The sequence below is a fragment of the Centruroides sculpturatus genome, unplaced genomic scaffold (assembly GCF_000671375.1).
Source record: "Centruroides sculpturatus isolate CEXI.00-Female unplaced genomic scaffold, Cexi_2.0 scaffold1096, whole genome shotgun sequence".
Classification (NCBI taxonomy): Eukaryota; Metazoa; Arthropoda; class Arachnida; order Scorpiones; family Buthidae; genus Centruroides; species Centruroides sculpturatus.
In genome coordinates this window covers 72,261-97,730 of record NW_019385525.1, presented here as the reverse complement: position 1 = coordinate 97,730, position 25,470 = coordinate 72,261, and the positions used below count along the sequence as shown (strand labels likewise).

The 25,470-nt window shown below is 27.4% G+C and overlaps 2 protein-coding genes across 4 annotated transcripts in view; both read left to right on the top strand.

The window, feature by feature from the left end:
• Window positions 1-9,694, top strand: part of LOC111639809 (nuclear pore complex protein 14-like) — a 63,245-nt gene extending 53,551 nt beyond the window's left edge. For 2 of the 3 annotated variants that reach the window (XM_023385758.1, XM_023385756.1), the window contains exons 19-23: window positions 1,822-1,985; window positions 2,056-2,147; window positions 3,026-3,220; window positions 5,981-6,155; window positions 9,245-9,694. In XM_023385758.1, coding sequence (XP_023241526.1) covers window positions 1,822-1,985; window positions 2,056-2,147; window positions 3,026-3,220; window positions 5,981-6,155; window positions 9,245-9,678 — 1,060 coding nt within the window. In that variant the 3' untranslated portion in view covers window positions 9,679-9,694. The remainder of the gene's footprint in view (window positions 1-1,821; window positions 1,986-2,055; window positions 2,148-3,025; window positions 3,221-5,980; window positions 6,156-9,244) is intronic. The other variant, XM_023385757.1, reaches the window with a different exon arrangement.
• Window positions 9,695-11,953: 2,259 nt separating this feature from the next.
• On the top strand, window positions 11,954-24,833 carry LOC111639808 (nuclear pore complex protein Nup214-like). The gene is made up of 5 exons (XM_023385755.1): window positions 11,954-12,069; window positions 17,791-18,022; window positions 23,683-24,347; window positions 24,424-24,572; window positions 24,661-24,833. The coding sequence occupies exons 1-5, from the start codon at window positions 11,954-11,956 to the stop codon at window positions 24,816-24,818; spliced, it is 1,320 nt and encodes a 439-aa protein (XP_023241523.1). The 3' UTR covers window positions 24,819-24,833.
• The last annotated feature ends 637 nt before the right edge of the window (window positions 24,834-25,470 follow it).

Below are 25,470 nucleotides of genomic sequence, written 5' to 3'. Positions count from 1 at the left end.
CCCTGATCTTTTTATTGTATTTAAAAAAATATATTAATTTTTTTTACCATATTCTTCCATTTATACTACGGTTCCTGTGCCGAAATACTGAAGATTTTTACTCAAAAATATACAATTTAAGTTGGATCCCCTCAAAGATAAAACACCTAAGTCATTGCCTATTCTATAATATTTTAAATATATATATATATATATATATATATATATATATATATATATTTTAAACCAGAAATTCTGATTAATAGATTTTCTTATAGAATCAAATATTATAGTGCTCTGTTTTTGCAAAGACTTTTTGATATGTCATATTTGCTTTTAAAAAATTAATTTTACAGTATTAAAACATCTGTAAATTGTTTTCTATTCTGTTGATTGAACTTTCTAGCTATTGTAAACTCTGTTTTTAGACACAAAACAATTTCAAACTGATAGAGTTATGATTTACTAAATTAAAGAAGTTCAGATTTCATTTATATTAAAAAATTTTTTCAATATTTGAGTTGAGTATAGCCGGTCATTCTACACATTATCTTATGTCAGTTATTCCTGTCAAGTAAAGCCTTTTCCAACATAGTCTTGGTCATGTCTGTATCCACTTTGTTGGTAACTATTATCATCCTGTTACTTGTGAACTACTGGCTCACTTTAGAATGCTCTTTTTCCAGCATGTTAGATTGTAAGATATGGCAAAGTAGGATATTCTTTATATTGCAGTTTTTGCCTCCAATTATGTTTTTTGTTTGATGTAATCAATACCTCTCTGTTGATAGTTCTTACTGTCCATGAGCTACAGAGAAGTCTGTGCCAGCATTATAATTCAAGTGAATTGACTTTTCTCATCAGCTTTTTTAAGTGTCTGGTTTTTGCATATATAAACAGCAATGGGAAAACTGTTACTTTTACCTAGTTGCACTTAGTGTTAACCTGATGTCTCTGTTCATTCAGATCTTGTCCAAACCTTGCAAGGCACTGACCAAGTAGACTCTGCTTAATTTCAGGGCAGTTTTCTACTGCACTTAATCTTATAACCCAAGAAGATGAAATCATGAGTGGCTCCAGTTTTCTTATTACTCATCTTTATGCTAACTATTCCATCATTAATGGTTGTCATGGCCTTAGTCTTTTTTATATTTATGTACAACCCAGCTTTTTTCATTGGGATATCTAAGATTATTAATGTTTCCACCTTTTGATTTTTATACCAATTTTAACGTTTTTCAAATTGGACTTTTTCAAGTCCTTTTGCATGATTGATTCTGCATAAATGGTGTACAGAGTAGGTGACAGAATTGAATAGAATAGAATCAGGATGGGTTGTCCTGTCTTGATTAAAAGTAAGAAAACAGTATAACAAAATAGGCAGCAGTAGTTACACAAAATAAAAGATAAAAGGCATATTTGCTTGGAAAGAAAGAATTACATTAAAATTAATTAATAGAGCTACTGTTCTTATTATTGTAACTAATAAACTTTTAAGTTAATTTAATTATTAAATTTAGTTTTGAACATTTTTTAATCGTTTTGACAAGTTTTTAAATTTTATGATTCAATAAAACTAGAATTTCCATTAAACATGGACTAAATACTGCATAATTTCATTGCTCAGTTATTGTTATCAGTGCAGACTAGTCCCAAATTAATTACAATAATTTATCTACTGTAATAAAGAAACATGGTTCTAACAGCAGTAAATTAGATAACCAAGTTTGATATTTTTTTAATTTAAAAATATATAAAGCGTGTAAAAAGATCTTAATTTAAAAACTTTGTTTAATTTATGAATTTGTTTAATTGTTATATTATATATAATTATTTTAACAGTGAAGAACTTAATAAATTGGCAGAAACATTAAGATTAACAAAAATTCAGTCAGTGGAAAATGACTTTCCTCATAAAATTAAAGGTATAAAGCGTGAAAAAGAAATTTTATTGATGAACATGTTAAAGAATAGGTCAGTGAGTTGTGTGAAAGCAAAAAAAATAAGTAAGTATTATTGTAGAAAGTATTTTCTGAAATAAATTATATTTATTTAATTAAATATATCCTATTATAGATGATCTATCTCATTCTCAATTGGTTGCTGCTATGGCTGATTTTAGTAAAAAGAAGTCAATATCTGAACAGAAGTCTCCTATCTCTGAACAAGTATAGTAATTTTTTGAAAACATATATAATTATTTACATAGGCTGTATTTTTTTCAAGCTCCGATGGTCCATGAAACAAAGACAAGTGTAAATAACAAAATGAATTTATTACCAAAAGTTAGGTACAAATATGGTTACTTTTCAACATAATCATCATGAAGATTGAGGCATCTGTCATACCTATGGACAAGCTTTTCCATCTCCTTGTCATAGAATGTTGCCACCAATGACTTGAGATGGGTCCTAACATGCTTTTGAAGCTTGTCATTAGTCTTGAACCTCTGCCCTTCTAGCCACTTTTTCTGTTCAGGAAAGAGGTGGAAGTTGCTTGGAGCTAAATCGGGGCCATATGCTGGGTATTTAAAGGTGGTGAAGACTTCACCTTTCAGACTTCTCCAACTTGGAACTTTTTAATGTGTGAAGACTTCCACCTCTTTCCTGAACTGAAAATGTGGTTAGCAGGGCAGAGGTTTGAGACTAATGATGATCTTCAAAACAAAGTCTTAAGGCCATCTCAATTCACTGGCGGCAACATTCTATGACAAGGGGAGGGAAAGTCTCGTCCACAGGTATGACAGATGCCTCAATCTTTGCGATGATTATGTCGAAAAGTAACCATGTTTGAACCTAACTTTTGGTAATAAATTCATTTTTTTATTTACATTTTTGTCTTTGTTTTATACCATTGGAGCTTGAAAAAACTGCCCTCGTAATTTTTTTATAATTCACTTTTTTTATATCTAAAATCTGAAATATAGCAATTAAATATTAAAAATATAAAAAGTAAAATTAATATAATTTATTGAATAATTCATAATCTGTATTCATAATAATTATAAAATTATGATGTGTGATCATAAATTTCTTTTCTTTTATAGAAAGTTTATATACCTTCAAACTTAATCCACACTGAAAATAAATTTCCTCAACAATCTTTGGAAAAAAGCATTTCAGAAGTAAAACAGCCTGATATTGGTCTTTCATCAGTTTCACAGAATAAACAACAAAGTGTGTTTTCTCCAGAAATAACCAAGACTGAACCAGTTGTTGTACCAACAACAAAACAAAATGCAGTAAGTAATTGAAAAACTTATTTATAATTACTAATATATTTATTTTAATTTTTTTAATATTCTTTCATATAACAATATTATTATTCAATCAATCTATTATTACTTATGAAACTGCCAAGTGATGGGTAGATTTTTTAATTTAAAAAATTACATCTTTGATTTTTATTCATGAAACTCAAATTATTGAATATTAATGTACAGTACAGCTTGAAAAAGGTTGCAAAAAGTTTTTCTCTTGAAGAAATAGTGTGAATNTTATTGAATCCATGGAAGAGGGCGAGTTCTACAAGTATTTAGGATTCCAACAGGCCAAACTAACAGAACATACACAAATAAAGCAAAGATTAATTAAAGAATACCAAAGTAGGTTAAACGCTATCCTCGGAACACAATTAAATGCAAAATACACAGTTAAAGCAATAAACACATATGTCATCCCAGTACTCAATACTCTTTTGGAGTTATACATTGGACTCACACAGATCTCGAGCAACTCCAAAGGAAAACAAGAACAACACTTACTAAGCATAAACAACATCACCCTAAATCTGCCACAGAAAGATTAACCCTTCCACGTAAAGATGGGGGACGTGGTCTGATTGACATAGTTAACCTTCACTACAAATAACTACAGTCACTGCGAGAGTTTTTCTACAGGAAACAAGAAACATCACAGTTATATAATGCAGTAACTCTAGCAGACTCAAATAGCACACCATTAAACTTACACTCACAACACACAAAAAGCATAGACACCATCAAGCAATCGTGGGCTTGAAAGGCACTCCATGGCAGGTATCCTTATGGCGTGACCCAGGATTTTGTTGACAAAACTGCGTCAAACAGCTGGTTAGATCAAGGATTCCTCTTTGGGGAGACAGAAGGATTCATGATTGCCATACAGGATCAGGTCATAAATACTAAAAACTACAGAAAACACATACTCAAAGATACAACACATGCAGAAAATGTCACATCATGCTAGAAACTATACAACACATCACATCTGGTTGCAAGCTCTTGGCACAGACAGATNTCCTTTACTCAACATTTCTTCTTTTCTCATATTTTATGAAATTAAACTTTAATTTTATTATATTTGATTTTTGTTTATAAAAAAATAAGTTTGTAAGGAGAGAAAAAAGTTTACTTAAAAAGATGGTTGCATTTAAACTTAAACATAAGGATATTTAGATAGTGTTTTATCACATTAGTAACTAATAAACTTAGGAATTTAAATGAGCTGGTCAGCAAATATACATTTCAGACTTCTTTTTTGTATAAAATTATATGAAACTGTATTTATTTATTTTGTATTTTTGATTGAGTGAAGGTCAAGGAAAAGTAAGTTATCTGTTTTTAGCTGTAATTTCACTTTTGTATCTTGAGAGTTTTGTTATGTTATAGTAATTCATTTAGTACAATTGAGAATTAGCAATAAATTTACAGAAATGAACTTTTAAAGGAATAAGGAATAAATAAAAGATTTCCCAATTTTTATATAGATGTAGAAAACTGAGGAATACTTGCTTTAAGTTTCAATTTAACTTTTTTTTTTTTTCATTTTGTAGCTTTATAAAATTAATTATAAAATTAAATATTATATGTATGCTAGAGCATGAATATACAAACTTTAGCTGTTTAATAAAATATTAAATTCAAAAAATTAGTAATAATTTGTTATCTTTTGAAATTATGTTAAATAATTTTACTTAATTCAACATAAAATCTAGTCTAAAAAAATTTTGTTTTCTTTTATAAGTTCTGTTTGATAATTTAGAGAATGTTATTACTTTTATTCTCTTATTTGTATATACTTTTTAGTTCTCACTGCATATTTAAAATTCATTGTTAGATTAACCAATGATGAAAACTTTGGTCTGTAACCAATGTCAATCTGTGAGAGAGAGAAATACAGTAATACCTCGACTTACGCTACCCCGACTTACGCGAACCCGGAGTTACGCGATTTTCAAATCTTGTCGATTCATCTTTTGTTTGAGCGCCACGCAACTCTTAATTACTCACTCCACCCACGCTATTGTTCGACTTACATGTTCGGACGTGTCGCGCAGAATCGACACATAGCTACAATTTCTTTTGTGTTATTTATTTCTGTGTTTGTTATATCTACGGAGACTTGAGAGACTGTGTGTGGTGATTTCTTGTAACCATAAACGAATCAAAAGACGAGAGAAGATTAACGAGAACATTTATTAGCTTACATACATCCGACTTGGATTTTACACAAATTGCGAAATTATACCTTGACTTACGCGAATTCGACTTACGCGGTTATCGCTTGGTCCCACGTATCGCGTAAGTTCGGGGTATTATTGTACTACTCTGTGGAAAAAAATGAGGATAGTGAATAAGTAATAAAGTTGATGTTTTAAAATTTACTTAATATCGAGATAAAATATTTCATTTGTGCAACAGTGAAGAAGTTAGTAAAATGTTAGTTGTGATGGAAATTATTGCATGTATATGAATACGTGCAATTATTTCCATCGCAACTAACATTTTACTTAAAAATTTAAGGTGAACCTCAAGAAAATTTACTGAAAACTATGATCCTAGTTGGTAAAGTTTGGAAAAGACTGAATTAGAATATACATGTTTGATATATTTATTGTTTAATGATTATTTTATGAAATGAAAATTTGACTATTAATAATTTTTTGCATGTATCATAAAATAAAGAAAATTTCAAATAAAAACAGTTTGTGTAACATTTTGTAATTTTGTTTCAATTTTCAGGAAAAATCTGTTTTAACTCTCTCAAATAAAACTGCAAATGACAAACTAAATGTGAATCAGATCATTTCTCAAGTGACTGAGAAGAATGTACAACCAAAAGAAGAAACAGATTTTGTGCAAAAACCTTTTACAATAAAAAATAATAATTCTACTTTTCCAATGGCACAGCAAAACTGTAAGTTTAATTTGATATATGTTATCTGTATAAATAGTTCTCTATCACAAATATATTTGATAAATGAACAAATTAATTTGTAAACATTATTTATCATTTTTTCTTTATTTAATAATAAAGAAAAAAAGACTGTTTTTAAAGAAAAATTTTACTGATTCAATTATATTCTTGTAGCCTCAGATCTAAATCTTTTAATAAATTCTGTCTGTTACATTTTTTACCTAATTCTTTGAGTGATAAGTATTCTTTTTTCTATTTTAAAGCTTTGTATTTTGATTAAGCATTGACACTTTTAGTTTGTTTTATAGTTATTGAAATATAAGCCAGATTTTAATGTTTTAAAATCATAACATCTTATTTTTGCATAATTTTGATATATCTGTTTTCTGAATCTTGTCAGCATAAGTTGATATACATTTTAGACTGCCCTATGTATCATATTATATGAGTAGATTGCTTATATATAACGGTTGGTATAGACTGATAGTTGATCTTAACATATTTTATGCAATTTTGGCCTATAAGAAAACATATTTACATAGATATGGCAAAATTAAACTATGCATTACATTGTAACACTGCAATTTTTTTCTAGATTAATTTTGTGAATCTTGTACTTTCAGCCAATTGAGAATAAGAAAGTGCATCAGAACCTTCAATTCTTTTGTTTTCTGATATCTAAAGGAATGCTTATTAGTTTTGATTTTGGTATTTTAAAAACAAAAATCTTTATTATAACTGTACAATATAAGAACACAGTACTTACATATGCATGTAGAAAGATAAAACCTTTTAAATCTCCTGAAATTTTGAATACAGAAATTAGCCAAATTTTCTCACATTTTGTTGAAACTTTATGAAAGCAGTTATAATAATTCTGGCAGATAAGCAAAAGGAATATTGATGATAATTGATATTATTTAATACATAAATATAACTTTAGGCTAGATAGAATTAGAAAGAAATTTGATGGTAACTTAGTTACAGTTACACAGTCTTCTGTTCACACTGTGAAGTATGGGATTTTGCTAGGACATCAAAAATTGGTGATACAACACTGAACCAAATATTCTACAAGTTTAGAGTGATCTGGTCTTTTAGATTTTCTGGTTTTCTGGACACGCTAAATATATACTTAGAATATAAAATAAACAATGGAAATTACAGGTATACCTGGAGTTACGTCGTTTCGAGTTACGCCATTCTTGATTATACGTCGTTTGTCAAAAAATATATGGAAAAATAAAAATCAAGTTTAAGTCATTTTATTCAACTTTACATCCATCTGCCACAAATATTGGAGTCGTAATATAGAAAAGTGTTAAAGCACATAAAATCATATTAAAATATGTACATTTACAGTAAATGTTAATATAAATCCTAGAGAACGAAACATGAAAACATCTGTGTTTCTGTGTTGTCGTCGTATTTAGAGGTCTTTAAGTGCTCAATATTGGTGTTTTCCATGGTAGCTCCAATATTTACCGTTAGGTGTCGTCGTCAGCACCACTCGATATTAGTAAATTTAAGATAAATTGGTTTATTTTCTACTGTCGCAAGATAATTTTAATAACTGTATTTGTTATTTAACCTTACAAAATCATCTTATTTTATAATGTCTTAGAGCAAACCACATTCACAAATAGAGTCTGTGATGTGCTGTAAACATTGCCAAATTGTAAACATGTACTTTTACATGTACTGTATATACATGAATTCGTAAATTTAGATTACTTTTTTCTGTACTATATTAAAAACTAAAATTTATTTGTTTGTAAGCTTAAAGTAGATTCTTATTAACCACATATTAAAAATGCATTTATAAATAAAATACAGAACTGGGAATGGTTATTTGTGGTTTATCCTAGTGACAAGTAAATTCGGAGACAAGTAAATTTGACTTGCGTCGTTTTTCAACTTAAGTCGCATCTCCTGGAACCAATTACCAACATAAGGCGAGGTATACCTGTATATTTACACATTTTATGCCAGCAATCATTCGGGAACTGGTGTTGTGCATTGCAGAAACCAAATAGTGGCTGTAATATAGCTTACCAAATTCAAAATTAGCTGGATTTCTGGCAGCAAGATTTTGGTTTGTTACTGTACTTACTAATAGTTAAAGTTAGTAAGAGTCCACTGCATATATGTATTAAATAAATAATACACATTCACTTCTTTAATTTTAAGTATCATTAATTTTAAGATGTACTGTTAATTAATAAACTTGAGATTGCACAAAACTTTTTTTATTGAACTACAACAGAATTAAAATAACATAATGCATTATGCATAGAATTATTTACAATGTTGATTAAAATGGTAATTCACGATCATATATAATAGCAGCAATTTTCTGTGTCTGTTAGTTTTTTCATGAGCATTTTTCACAAATTATCTGACTTTGCTGTGATTCCATGATATCCTCATGCTACATACTATCCATATATATAAAAATTTCAGTCAAAAATTGTTTTTGCACTTATCACAGGTTCTCAAAAAATTTCTATAGAAATATGCTGCCTTATACAGTCAACTGTGTACAGTTTTCCTTTATTGATCACATGCATAATATGACAGTTTTCATCTCTGGTGTCATTTTTGGTGACTTGACTTTATGGAGGTCTTATTGCCACAAGAGGTAGTCAAGACAAGACTAGTCAATTTTAATAAAAAAGGAAATCAAAATAATAATTTTATTAAAATATTTTAGTTATTTATTTAATCTACTAAATTAATAGAAAAAAAATACTTAAAATTCATATAAATATCTCATTTATTTCTAATAGTAAACAGAAGAAATATTTATTATAATTTTTAAGAATGTTTTTATCAATATTAAGTTTTTGATAAAAAAAATTTTATAGTTAATTAATACTTATGTTCTTTTTTAATAAAAAGTAAAATACATTACAAATGGATTCGAGACCAATTTTATACGAGTGCAATGGAAATAGTTGTTCCTGGTGATTGGACATGGCAAACAAAATTGGACTCGTATCCATTTGTGATGTATTTTACTTTTTATTAAATTGTAATTTTGCCAGCCCTTTTCTGCAAAGAAATTTATGTTCTTGTTGAAATTTCAGCAGTAACAACTCAGTCTTCACAAGTCATCTTAAAATCTTCTACAAGTTTGAGTAATTCAATTACTGCACCTGTTGTTGCAAGCACTCATTCTGGAATATCATTTTCTGTACCAACTACAGCATTTACTGTTACAAGTGCCTTTCAGAAAGCTGAGCCTATACCAAAACCATTTGCATTTGGTGTAAAATCTAAGATGAATTCAACTAGCATATTTAAACTTCCTGATTCAATAAGCAAAGAAATAATCAAGTCACCAGAAAAATTGGAGTACAATAATTCAGAAAAAATACCTTCTTTACCACCAAAAGAAGATAAAAATAATGCTGCCATGATGAATAAACCTGTGTTTGGTCCTGGACATTCTAGTGATGAAAAATCAGCATTTCAGTTTAAATTATTTAATTTAATAGAAACAAAAGAAAATCGTAAGTAAAATTTTTATAGTCAAATTCTTTTTACTCCCAGTTAAATATTTAAAAACTGTTCAAACAAACTAGATCAGTATTTTAAAGTATGTCTTGAGAAAAATTACTGAAAACTACTTTTTCTAAATTTTTCCAGCTAGGAATCAGTAGTTTTTACTAATTTTTCTTGAAACTTTAATGTATAAGTAAGTTGTACCTATGTGACAATTTTTATCATAGCTGGCATTTTCTCACAGTTATGACCAGTGGTGATATTCAGTGGGTTCGCACAGGTTCGGTCGAACCTGTTGTTAACATTTTCAAAGTTTTCCGAACCCGTTGTTAAACACACGTAACATTTCTCAGTGGTTTTGTTTCTTTTACAAAATATATTAAAATATACGTATTATACTCTGTAACACTACTAAACTAGAGCCTTATACCCTGTTTGCCTAGTGCAACCTCCATCGACCGTTTCAATCTCAACTAAAACGAGGTTCAATCATGATCTACTCGAGAGAGTTCTCGAAACTAGATCCAGTCATAAGAGAGATCCCACAATCCCACGCCTGCGAGAAAATACAAGATGGCTGTGGAACACGTGTCAGGCTATCAACAGCAAAATAAGAAAGATATTGTATTTCGAGAGATGATGACATCTGTCTATTATTATAATAATACCTAACAATAAAATAAATGATTTAAAAAAGTTTTTCTTGTTTAACTGCTTTCCCTATGACTTTTTCTGATTAAAAAAAGCCAATTTTTATATTTATAAAATACTTTGAATGAAAAATATTAAAATATGTACAAAATAAACCATTTTGAACACTCTTTTTTATTATTTATCAAAAAAAATATAGTTCTGGCATAAACAATGTTAAATTTTAACTGACTTAATTTTGCGAACACATCTTTTTTATTTATATGGATATCTTAAGGTCAGTTTTCGCTCAAATGGTGCATTAGCAACATTTGAGCGAAAAAAAAATTAAGGAAAAATATTCTGTTAGCGAACCCTTTGTTAAGTATTTCGAATATCACCACTGGTTATGACTGTTTTCAGTAATATGCAATAAGATATTTCATATAGTAATTTTAAATACATCAGATACATATTATTTTTTTACTATTTCATATTTTTACTTTTCTGCAGACATATTTTTCAAAACTGATACCACAACATAGTTTGGATAATGCTGAATTAGATAATACATTTATTTACTTTATTTAAAATTCGTCTATTATAAAGTTTTATTTTCTTTACTTTACTATATAAATAAATTTAATTTATAATTTAGTGTTCGCTATGTGCATATCAGAGTGCATGTATACAATATATATTCATCATAGACCCATTCATTTTTTACTGAAGAAACTGATTAATCATTGATATAAACATNTCGTCTATTATAAAGTTTTATTTTCTTTACTATATAAATAAATTTAATTTATAATTTAGTGTTCGCTATGTGCATATCAGAGTGCATGTATACAATATATATTCATCATAGACCCATTCATTTTTTACTGAAGAAACTGATTAATCATTGATATAAACATATTCAATAACCTTACATAAATCAGAAAATACCTTTAATAACAGCAAAAAACACTTCAATTAAACTATAGCTAACAAAAAACGTACTTACTCATGCCTCTAACCAGTGTGTAGAAATACAAAATAAATAATTTTGTAAAAAAAGTTTTCCGAACACCTTCCATGTCCTTCTTCAGGTAAAACGGCTGGATTCCTTATTCTCAAACACCGTCATGCAATTCTTTAAAAAGAAAAATTCGAACGATGTTTCGATTGCACGATATCCATTGCGCATGCGTTGTATCTGTCGTGCTCCTGTCATTCAGCATCGCATTTACTCGTCTCTTACGTGTCTGATGTACCATTTTTATTTTGATCTTTACATGTCCTCGTGCATCCTCCTACACCAACCATCCTTAGTAATCATTACTTAATAAGGCTTGCCAAGCTAACAAAAGAGCCATTTCTTCTCAGGAGTTAATGCATGTAGATGTAGTGTGCGCCTTATATATTTCCATCATTCCTAGCCATTTGAGGTGTTCCATGCATTTGTTTTGACTATTAAGGAACACAAAGCAGATATACAATACAACAGAGCCACCACATCACTTGCGATTTATGCGTCAGAACTGGGCATCAATGTGGACTTTGCAGGGACATCATTAATAGTCAAAACAAAACGCATGGAACACCTCAATGGGCTAGGAGTGATGGAAATATATAAGGCGCACACTACATCTATGTGCATTAACTCCCGAAAAGAAATGGCTCTTTCATTAGCTTGGCAAGCCTTATTAAGTAATGATTACTTAAGGATGGTTGGTGTAGGAGGATGCACGAGGACATGTAAAGATCATAATAAAAATGGTACATCAGACACGTAAGAGACGAGTAAATGCGATGCTGAGTGACGGGAACACGACAGATACAACGCATGCACAATGGATATCACGCAAACAAAACATTGTTCGCATTTTTCTTTTTAAAGAATTGCGTGGCGGTGTTTGAGAATAAGGAATCCAGCCGTTTTAACTGAAGGACGACACGGAAGGTGTTCGGAAAACGTTTTTTTACAAAATTATTTATTTTGTATATCTATCTACACACTGGTTAGAGGCACGAGTAAGTACGTTTTTTTTTTTTTTTTTTGTTTATTATACACCCCGGTGTGCACGAAGAAGTAACTATAGCTAACATTTTTGGCTCTTTTCAAAGGCCATCAGGCTGTCACTTACGGAACAATTTTTTGAATATAATTAGAACATCATGTATCACACAACATCAAATCAATTTTAAACTGTTTCACATTGATTATTGGTCAAAATTAAATTACATAAAATAATTTAAATTACATTATTATTAAGAAAATCAATAAGATTAAACAAGATTAATATTATTGGTTATTTTAAATCTTTTGGGTTAAATGTAGTAGTATAATATTTGTACAATGTTCTCCCTGGATATGCTCAGGGTTCCTACTCAAATTTTTATTTTGAATTTCATGACTTTTCCAGACCAATTTTGTCCAAATTCCCTGACCTCACATTTCTTACAGTATGAAATATCGACATAATAAAACAGTATTTTACTTACTGTAAACATTGAGTACATCTATCCCTCTTTTTACACAGTTGATTTGTTCCAAAGACCAAAAAGTATAGTATATATATACTGTAGGAAAATGTTTGATAGGATCCACAACTTTAATGTAATGAAAAAATAAGCAATTTACAGAAGAAACATGAGGTTTTTTATTTTATCATAATTTATCATTATTATTTGTATGTAAATCTAGTAAACACAAGGTAGCATAAAATCAACAAACAGTATTCTCTGATATACAAATAGTACTGTACTATGCTTAAAAAAAGATGAACTCTTGACTTAGAAACATATAATTTTAAAACCAATCTTTTAATAGAAAGGACTAACTGATTTTAAACAGCAATATAATTTTAACAAAAAGTTAAATTTAAAAATAAAGCGTTTTTTCCCATGTAAAAAATATTGATCATGCTAACTAGTTGATATTCAAAACTATAACTTACTACAGTATTACTACAAGTATGATCAATTAATAGTTTTTAAGCCCTAAATTTGCCAAAGTCTGTGATATTTGTTACCCAAATTTATGTCTATTAAACTATGTATTAAAGTTCAGGAAATTAACAGAAGAGAGAGAGAAAGATGCACTTGCAGTACAATACTTTCAAGGAAAATCATAACAACAGATTTAAAATGCTAGTACTGATCACAAGTCAGTGTGAGCAGTTTGTCTTTTACTGTAAGTGTCGGGTAACTGTTTAAAACATTGTTACACAACGTAAAAAATTATAAACATAAAAAAACGATTAAATTATAAATTTTTACTGATCTATTTAACTATTTTGAAGTGAACATTCTAATAAATTACCCTTTCAACTTTTAAAAGTTTTTGAACAAATTTTTAATTAGCTGTTTTTTTTTATTCTAATTTAACAATTTCATCTTTTTATAATTGCTGAATTATTAAAATATTTTGGATAATTTTTAAATCAATATAACATTATCAAGTGTATTGCAGATTATTCTCTCAAATTCATGATAAAGTGTTTTTAAAATCTAAATGTTTAAAATTTTAAAATGCTAATTGATCTGGTAGTATATTATATTAGGGACTGTTTGATCCCCAGAGTTTAGCAATGCTTGCCTCAGTGTTGCATTTTATAATAATTTTTTACATAAATAATTAATGTTAGTTTTAAAAGTGACCTGCAACTGTCAGTAAAAGTAAATTTTTGTATTAACTGTCAAAACATTAAAACAGAATTTTTTTAAAATTAAACAATTTGACATGATTTAAAGTTCTGATTTTGAGTGATTTTAAAATATATTCTTACAATACAATAGAACAATAAGTAAGACTTATTATACACACAAAACTAAAATTAATTCATTATATGCGATTGTGCAAGGATCAGCACTAAGCGCCCCAGAAAAATTTTCAATGTTTTTGGAAGATGGTTTCAATGATATCAGATAAGGAAAGCAGTTATGCACATAAGAAATACTCAAAAATTTTAATAAAGACATATTTGTACATCTAGTGGTGTCCTCTAATACTAAAAATGTTTTTATAGAAAAGCAGATTCTGTTATATTCGTAATAAAGGTTGCAGCATTACTTCTTGCTGTCTGCAGATGACTAGACTTCGTCAGCCATATTCTGCAAATGAAATAAACAAGGCAGTTAAACAGACAGATTTCCTGACTTTGATAGTTTTTAACAAATTCCCTGGCTTTACATGACTTTTTCTGAACACTAATGAAAATCCATGACTTTCCAGGTGCATAGGAACCCTATATGTTACCCTCTTCCTTACAGTTCACTGAATTTCCTTTGTGTTGATTTAAAAATCTTTAAAGCTTCAATATACTTTAGGTTGAGTTTCTCCCTTAAAGATCTGATAATTTTTGCTTCATCCCATTTTACAGATACAGTCTCCTCCAAAGTATACCCAACAAGTGTCTTTGACAGTATTTCTTTTTGTATGATGTACTTATGTTTTTTAATCCTATTCATTAACCATCTTACTATGGTCCTGTTTGTTTCTATCATTCTTTAGTGCTGTGAGTGGAAAACAGCCCTGAAATTTTGCAGCATAAGTAATGTCCTTTTGTATAAAATATACAAAATCAAAATAGATTTATCACAACTTGTTATATTTCCCTAGCAGTTGAATAATTTATAGATAATCATGTAATTATCTGTTAAATACATCCGAAAAGAATATTCACAATATTATTTGCAAAAAACCTTTTAATCCTCAAATTTTAAATTCTTAAATTGGTGTCATAAAAGTAACTAATTATTAAGTTAAAAAATATTTTTTAATCTTCTTCTCTGAAACAGTTGTTGAGATGATTATACCAATCAACAATACTTTCTATGACTTATGTTACATTTTCAACTACATTAGCAACAAAAATTAATTAATACTTCATTGAATAACATTGTTATAAACTACTTAAAGGCTAGAAATAAATAAGAATGGATTGTATAATAGTTATCTAAAATAAAATTATAATACAGTAGAGCATCGTTTATCCGAATCAATTGGGGACTGGGGTTATTTGNTGTAGATCCAGAAAAAATAGCCCAAGTGTCATCATCAGTTTTCACATTTCCGACTTCAACTTCCAATATAGAAAATAAATTACCTTCCAGTATCTCAATTACTCCAGCAATTACTGCAACCAGTAATAAATCAACCTCCATAACAAGTGTATCATCTACATCAACTTTTAAATTTTCATTGGTGAGATAAATTCAAAATATATGAAATTTTTCCCAATTAATAAATTAAAAATAATTGTTTTAAATAGAATATAAATATAGCAATACTTTTAAGGGAATAAATTATGCATTATTACAGTTATTGTGTTTAGAAATTTTAATGTGAAATAAATCTAATCATTAATAAAGAGGTATTGCCATCTATTCACACTATTAATGGTTAGTCAAATTTATTATAAATCTGAAAATATTCTAACTTTGAATATTTAAATAATATGATCAACATATTTGACTAATAAGCTAGATTTGAAAGTTCAGATTTTAAATTATTTCTTTGTTTTTCTAGATACATTTAAATAATTTAAATTTACTTACTTTCTGCTAATATCTAAGTTAGAAGATTATTAATTGTATTTAATACTTTAAATCTTTCCATTGTTTACTATGGTGTTTACTTGGAACCTGTAGTTTTTCATTTTTCATGATAATCATGATGTAAGAGAATGAAAAACAAATAATTAACTTCTTTATATAATTGAAAGTTTGTTTTATTATTTTTAGTTTGGTATAAATTATGTGTATTTTTATTAAACGACTTATATAAGCTTTGAATTAATTTGAAAATATTGAATTTTTGCAATGTTTTTCACCACATTATATGAAACTCATATTTTGATAACAAAAATATTTTGAAAGTATTATAAAACTAAAAATATAAAATCTAAGCAAATGATTAAAAATAATTTATATATATATACACAACTCCTCCAATCTTTATCAATGGATTAACAAGGATATATTGGATCATATCACTCACCTCCTGATCATTCTCATGATAACATTGTACCTATAGGGTGGGAAAAAATTGAAAATGAAAAAAGACTTATGAGAAGATGAAATTTAAATATCTCAACAGTAAATTTATATTTTTATTGATGTACTCAGTCTCCAGTTTACTATTTAAAAAAATAGTTTAATTATAACTTCTGACCTGTCTGTGAGAAAAATGACAGTTTTCATATATAAAAATATTGATTTATGATCTGAAATTGATGTATAAAATGAAGGCAGCATACAAATTAAACAATGACAGCAGAGTAAACAAAAATATGCAAAAATAAATTATTGCTGTGTACACAATAGCATTCAAAATGAATAGTCTTAGCTATTCTAGAGATTTTATAAGTATGAGAAATGGGCATCTGTATAAAAACTAACAAGAAATAAATCTGTTAAATACTATACACAGGTTTTAGCTGATCCTATATTACACATGGCATTGGATCAAAAATGCTAATAATCTATACATTTTCAATTATTTTAATATTGAATGCTTATTCTTACTAATAATATTGTAATAATTGATTGATTATTTTAATAATAATAATAATTTTTTTTCCGTGTGAATCTTTTGACATTGGAATATATGTAATAAACTCAATAGTTTATTTACAGATTTTTTTATTACACACTCAAGCTTTTATGTTCATAAGGATTTTGTCTATTATCTTATCATAAATATAAAATTTCTGTAAATAATTTATTGTTAATCCTTATAATCAGTAAAACTTTAAAAATTTAGCGTCTGTTGTCTAATTATAAAATCAAAATAAAAATGGTTAAAACTTGACAACACATGCAATATTTGTTCTCAATAAATATATCAGAATTATGCAAACAGCATAGAGAAAATTCCATTTTACTCTTCAAAAATCTATAATACAAACTCAAATGATTATAAATTTTATAATTCAATTCTTAGTTCCAAAAGAATTGATTTGATGATACATTTTCATTAACACAAATTAGTTTAGCAATTTAATTTTTTAGAATGAGTTTAAATTGATTTATAATGTTAGAATTTTTACTGAAACTTTCTGGTGAAGTTCTAATTATTGCAATTAATATTATTGTTTGTAATGACAAGAAAAAGATGAAAATAATCTAAAGAAGAGAGATAGGTTTCTGGATAACTAGTTAAGAAAAAAGATTGTTTTGATAAAAAGTCTTTCATATTTATGGTTTTTACAATAATAAAGAAAATCATTTTCCACTTTATTTTATCAATAAGTAATGTTAAAACAATGCACCAAAAAGTTGATACAGATTAAAGTAAAATTTATTAAGTGCTTTCCCCTTTCAAACATTGAAGGTTTCTTCATTAAATGAAATACATTTTAATTTACAAAATTTTTCATTTTTATACAAATTTGAAAACTTGTAAATTACTCACAAATTTATTAATTCTATTATAAATTTTTATAACAATGTAAATTTGAGACTTCATACATAATTTTTTAATATATAAATTGGATTAAAGTTTTAAAATAAAATTTGTTTTGATAGAAGAAATACCAGAAGACTCATCAGTTATAATTGTAGATCCAGAAAAAATAGCCCAAGTGTCATCATCAGTTTTCACATTTCCGACTTCAACTTCCAATATAGAAAATAAATTACCTTCCAGTATCTCAATTACTCCAGCAATTACTGCAACCAGTAATAAATCAACCTCCATAACAAGTGTATCATCTACATCAACTTTTAAATTTTCATTGGTGAGATAAATTCAAAATATATGAAATTTTTCCCAATTAATAAATTAAAAATAATTGTTTTAAATAGAATATAAATATAGCAATACTTTTAAGGGAATAAATTATGCATTATTACAGTTATTGTGTTTAGAAATTTTAATGTGAAATAAATCTAATCATTAATAAAGAGGTATTGCCATCTATTCACACTATTAATGGTTAGTCAAATTTATTATAAATCTGAAAATATTCTAACTTTGAATATTTAAATAATATGATCAACATATTTGACTAATAAGCTAGATTTGAAAGTTCAGATTTTAAATTATTTCTTTGTTTTTCTAGATACATTTAAATAATTTAAATTTACTTACTTTCTGCTAATATCTAAGTTAGAAGATTATTAATTGTATTTAATACTTTAAATCTTTCCATTGTTTACTATGGTGTTTACTTGGAACCTGTAGTTTTTCATTTTTCATGATAATCATGATGTAAGAGAATGAAAAACAAATAATTAACTTCTTTATATAATTGAAAGTTTGTTTTATTATTTTTAGTTTGGTATAAATTATGTGTATTTTTATTAAACGACTTATATAAGCTTTGAATTAATTTGAAAATATTGAATTTTTGCAATGTTTTTCACCACATTATATGAAACTCATATTTTGATAACAAAAATATTTTGAAAGTATTATAAAACTAAAAATATAAAATCTAAGCAAATGATTAAAAATAATTTATATATATATACACAACTCCTCCAATCTTTATCAATGGATTAACAAGGATATATTGGATCATATCACTCACCTCCTGATCATTCTCATGATAACATTGTACCTATAGGGTGGGAAAAAATTGAAAATGAAAAAAGACTTATGAGAAGATGAAATTTAAATATCTCAACAGTAAATTTATATTTTTATTGATGTACTCAGTCTCCAGTTTACTATTTAAAAAAATAGTTTAATTATAACTTCTGACCTGTCTGTGAGAAAAATGACAGTTTTCATATATAAAAATATTGATTTATGATCTGAAATTGATGTATAAAATGAAGGCAGCATACAAATTAAACAATGACAGCAGAGTAAACAAAAATATGCAAAAATAAATTATTGCTGTGTACACAATAGCATTCAAAATGAATAGTCTTAGCTATTCTAGAGATTTTATAAGTATGAGAAATGGGCATCTGTATAAAAACTAACAAGAAATAAATCTGTTAAATACTATACACAGGTTTTAGCTGATCCTATATTACACATGGCATTGGATCAAAAATGCTAATAATCTATACATTTTCAATTATTTTAATATTGAATGCTTATTCTTACTAATAATATTGTAATAATTGATTGATTATTTTAATAATAATAATAATTTTTTTTCCGTGTGAATCTTTTGACATTGGAATATATGTAATAAACTCAATAGTTTATTTACAGATTTTTTTATTACACACTCAAGCTTTTATGTTCATAAGGATTTTGTCTATTATCTTATCATAAATATAAAATTTCTGTAAATAATTTATTGTTAATCCTTATAATCAGTAAAACTTTAAAAATTTAGCAGAAGTAACATAATAAATCTTTACTTAAATTATAATTAAATGCAGAAATTAAATCTAGAAGAAAAAAAAGTTAAATTTTAAAAAATTTATTGTTCTTACCTTTGTTAAAATTTAGACAGGAAAATGTTTGTGTCAAGCATATTCTCATAATCAAATAATATGCATGCAATTGAAAGATTTTGTAGATGTGATTAAAAATAAATAAGTAATTAATTTTATTATTTGGTTTTCTGAGAACAAACTATGATAAAAGAAAATCTTGTAAAAATCTGCAAATATGAAGGATTGAATGTATTACATTTTGTATTTCCATTAAAATTAATCTTGTAGTTTAATTTTATTTATATTAAATTTATCCACATAAAAGTTTCTACTTATAATAGAATATTTCATAAAATTGTTAAATTTTGAAACAGTAGAACCTGGTTAATTTGAACCTGGATAACTCGGTCACTTGCTTTCCTGGATCATCTAGCATAGAGATTTACATGTTAAATCAAACTGGTTAATTCAAATTCCTTGAACTGTTTAACTTGAACAGGGTTTTAATAGAGGAGAAGGTGGTATTATGGAACCCCAATTACATTTTAGTGAATTGTAAACAAGGTATCATAACTACACCCACATTTTTTGTGCGAAAAGTACTGGTAACTATTAAACTATATGTTCCAAATTGGATTTTTCGCTAGTGTAACTATAAGTATGGTTTTTGAAGACTTTTGTACAAAAAGTCAGAAACTAGGCTTAGAGAAAATCGGGTGGTAATATGGAATCTTACTGTATATTTTCAAAAAATGCTTTAATGTATCCAAAAACAAATAGGAAAGTTCAAAAAATGTTAAATAATTACAAAATCATTTACTCCAATGTATTTTATTGCAAAAATGCTTTTATAATAGAAAAATATGACCTCCATCAACAATATGTATTCCACCAGCTCTTTTTCGATATTCTCAGGAAGAATTGGCTTTCTACCTAGTGTTTTTTTTACAAATTGCTCCGGACAAATATCTGCTTGCAAAGAGAGAGTTCGTAAAGTTGTTTTTGGCACCTCGTAAAATTTTGCAGCTTTTTTCAGCCCCATTTTCTTTTCCCTAACCACACTCATTGCCTCTGCCATTTTTTCCTGGCTCCATGTTTGTCTCTTAAGGTTATTCTTGTTCAGTTGGGTTCTAGGCATCTGAAAATTAAAAATAAATAAATTTAAAAAAAATCAGTTTGAAAAAACACTTTTATCTATCCAAAACAATTTTTTTAACCAAACTAACTTCAGAATTTAGCTAGATTTAGGGAAAGGTGGGGCAGGATGAGGACGTTAAGGTTTGAAAAGTCATAAGATGGCAACTACTTTAATGAGAAAAATAGTCTAATTTTTTTATTCTCAGCAATAACATTTGGTAAAATATAGACTAATAGTCTACAAAATTTAATTTTTTAAAATTAGTCTGTATGTAAATGCACCATCTTACCCCACCTATGAGGTAAGATGGGGATATTTTTATAGACTATAGACTACAAGAAGGACAAATTAAAATGGTTAAACTATTGCTTTCTTCAATATTGGCACAAGAACAGTGTGCCCATTTATCACAACTGCTACATTTATTGTTATTTTTCAAATAAATAAACATAAAAGTTTGAACTTACTTGTAGACTATTTACTTTACCAGACGATACTGTCACTTCGCACATGCTCAGTTTCGCTATTTTGTAAGCAGACGATATTTTTTTTCAATTATTCACTATTTATTCAGTTGGTTGATATTGNGTATTTTAAATTTAAAAAATGTTTTCATAAATAAAATAAAACGTAAAAACATTATTTTATGGTTTGAATTTGTTGGAAATACTGAACACAGGGGAGTTGGGTTCTATATTAAAAGCACCAATGGGGTCCATATTTCACGCATCTCCATCTTGGGTTAACTTAATTCCTGTCAGCACCAAACTTTAAAAAACGTGAAAATCACACAGATTACTATGTACCCCTAAGTCTCTGGAACGGAATACATGCACCAGTGAACCTACAACTACACAATTTATATTTTAAAAATAATTAAATTCACTTAGCATTCAAAACTTGCGAATTTTGAAAAAAAAAAAAAACAAATTTGCTGATTAAATACGGACAACTGTTTAACTGAAGTAAAACGGGTTTTCCCCTTGCTATGGATGTCTGCCTAGTTCAGTTCAGCCACATTCCACTACAGTTTGCCTTTATTAGTTCGAAATGGGGTGGTTCCATAATACCCGCAGTGTTCCATAATACCACCTTCTCCTCTACAATATTTTCATAAACTTTCAAGAATCTTAATTTAAATAAGATAATTAATGTTCATCTATTGAATAAACTAATTATAAACTTTCAGTAAAGCATGGGAACCATGTATGAGTAAAAATAAATCTCATGTCATGTGACAGCAGGCAGCGATGGTGACTTCCAGACAGTGTGTAGATGTCAATACTGTAACCGTCATTTGAACCTAATTTTTTTCAAACTTTATTTTATTTCATTGCCGATGGATTTTACTGACTAGCTGATGTAATAAATGGATTTTTGATAAATTAATTGAAACAATGATTAAAATTTAATTTTGTGTAAAAATGTTAATATTTACAGCAAAATGTTAAAAACAGTGTTCATAGAGAGTGATATGTTTGTGATAAAAAAATAAAAAACAAGTAGATTCTAGCATGTAAAATATTGAAATTAAAAAAAAATCCTTACTAAACTCTTGGGTGTGAACAGATTAACCATTCAGGAAAGCATTTCTCATTAACTTATTTAACCATTCAGTTGAGCATTTTCAAGTTTCTGGACAACATTGAGAGGTCTACATTGACACAATAATTCTATGTAATAAGACCCAGGGAATAATCCTATGGATAATTTATTGGACACCAATAAACGAATGCACAAAATCTTGATTTTTAGCCAAACGTCCATAATTGAAACTTTTTAATGTGAAGTCCAAGTTTTTCCCCTGACAAATTTAAGTTAACCAGGTTCCACTGTATTTAAAATGTTTTAATGACAGAAAATGATTGTGTTTACTATTGCGTCATTTCTTTTATGCTACGTGAAAGTACTTGAATTGTGTTATATTTATAATAAGTAATACATGTGATTCACAATATCTAAATATGAAATTTAAATTTCTCCAATAAAGTGGAAATATCATGAAGTCAAACATTTTTGTTTTTGAATCAGTTCTCATACTAAGTAAAAATCAAAAATGATATCTGATAGTGAAAAAAATCAAAAGAAATATCAGCATTCAGTTGTAAAGATATAAATTTAAATAATTGCTATAAAAAAATACATTTAAACTTACACATAAACAGACATAAATTTCAAACAATGCACCAAAAACTAAAATTTGAAGCAAACATTTTTTGTTATGAAAACCATCTTCAGGCTTCTGGAGAAAAAGAAACACATCATTGCTGCATCACTATTGCTAAACAAATACCATTCTGACATTAATACAAAATAGAAAAATAATAAAGGAAAATAACCATAGTGGCCAAAAATAAATATAAAAACAATAGAAATGACAGAAAATAAAACATTCACTTCATAAATTTAAAATTAAACAATTTTAATACTTTATATTTTTGTCATTTCTTTCTATTAATTTGATATTATTATTTTATTAGTATATTATTATGAATTTAATTATCATATTTTTTCCATTACATGTAGCAATGGTATTTAATTTATTTAGTTTTAGTTTACTCTCTTATTCAGAAGCTTGAAAATATTTAGTAACCATACTTTTTGCTTAATTATTTTTCTTTAAAATACAATAGTATTTTTTTTTTTTTTCGTTTTTTGAATTGACAAAATGTCATTTTGCATACATTTCCAGCAACTTTTGTTTTTCTGAATGAATAAGAATATCTTTAACTCTGCATAAGTTTAACTACATACTTTAGAAAATGGATTTCTTAATATATAAAACTATTAACAGACTTACTTTATACTTAATTTTAAATTAAATATATAATTCTATTTATAAATAAGCTCTGTTTAGTTTTGATTATATTAAAAATCTAATAAAGTCTTTTATTTATTTATTTTGCTATATTATTAAAGGATGATGATGAACAGACTCAAAAACCTACTTCAACAGCTAAAACATTATCTACTGGTTTCAAATTACCATTTAACACACCAACAACTGCTACTTCACTATTTGGCTCAAAAGTTGTTACTGTTTCTGCAGCTATCACAACTCAGAGTGATTCTGAACAAACTCAAACACCAATATTTAATTCATCCCCTAAAGTAACATCAACTTCTGAAACCATAATAACTAGTGCAAGTCAAAGTCCATTTTCATTAACAACAATTGCTGCTTCTACTGTTGCTACTACTACTACTTCTACTACCACCATTACTGCAAGCATGACTACTACTAACACAACTACTACTACTGCTGCTTCTCCTCCTGCTGAACAGAAAAGTACAAGTGACACATCTACATTTGGCAAAGAAATACCAGTTAATGTGTTTGGTCAACAAGCACAGACAGTCGATACATTTAACAAACAAGCTTCCCCTATATTTGGACAAACAGTTTTTAATAATAATGGCTTTGGTATATCTTCAACTACTAATTCAAGTTTTGGTCAATCTCAAGTATTCAGTCAGTCTCCAGTATTTGGTTTATCATCACCTACGACATCAAATGAAGGATCTGTCTTTGGTAATACCACAACTACTGGATCTTCTGTATTTTCTTTTGGGCAAACAACAAGGTAATTTTATTAATTTGGTATTAAATTATTATAAACATTTTCAAAATTTTTTTTATTAACGTATTAAAATTTTTAGCTCACCCTTTGGACAACAAAATGACGGAAACTTACTTGGACAGTCTTCTTTTTTCTACGGATTCGGTAATAAACCAATCCCAGTAAATGCATCAAAAAATGTATTTGGTGGTAACGTTTCATCAATGGAAAATGATGGACAAAAGACTAGTTAGTTGAATAATTGTCGAAATTTAATCATGATTATGTTTACAAATTGGATTAAATTCCATACCAATAATAATTATTCTATTCACAGATCTATTTGGCAATCAAGGAGCTTCAAGTTTTGGGACAAAATTTGGTTCTTCCACTGGAGGAAGTTTTACTTCAAATACTGGAAGTGTAGCTCAGTCTGGTTTTGGGGCTTTTCAGCAAACTCAATCAAAACAAGGTTTGATACTTTCTAAAATATAATAATTATTTATTTAAAAATTTTATTCTCTTAGAATTATATATATCACAAATATGTTGGAAAAAATGATATACATAGATGCATTTTATTTATTTATTTATTAAAATTAAAAATTTACACATTTTTTACATTTATTAAAAAAATTTGATATGTAGATTTATATTAAAATTAAAATGTAGATTAAATGTTCCTCAATTCTGTTAAGTGACATAATTTAATCAAATTACTTACGAAACTAATATTTAGCCTAAATTTATGTTAGTTTAAAAGTTTCACACCCGTTTAGTTTATTATAAATTTTAAAAAAATACAAATTTTAAAGATTATTTAATTTATTTTTGATGTTTTTCTAAAGATGAAATTGAAAATTCCAAGTATTTTTTAATTAAATTTAAGTGTTGCATATTTGCAACACACCTAAGAATTCATCCAGGCTGTGAATGTATAGTGTATGTTCCAGAAATGTCACACACACTATACAATGAAATCTGTGCTATGTTACTTTAGAGCAACATGCTAGCCATAAAAACATAATGGAAATAGTTAGAGCTTGGCCTGTAGGATTGGAAATTTTATTGGCTCATTAAATTTTTTTTTACGATAGAATAATAATAGAAATTTAATTTTATTCCATATACAATATGAAATATAAGC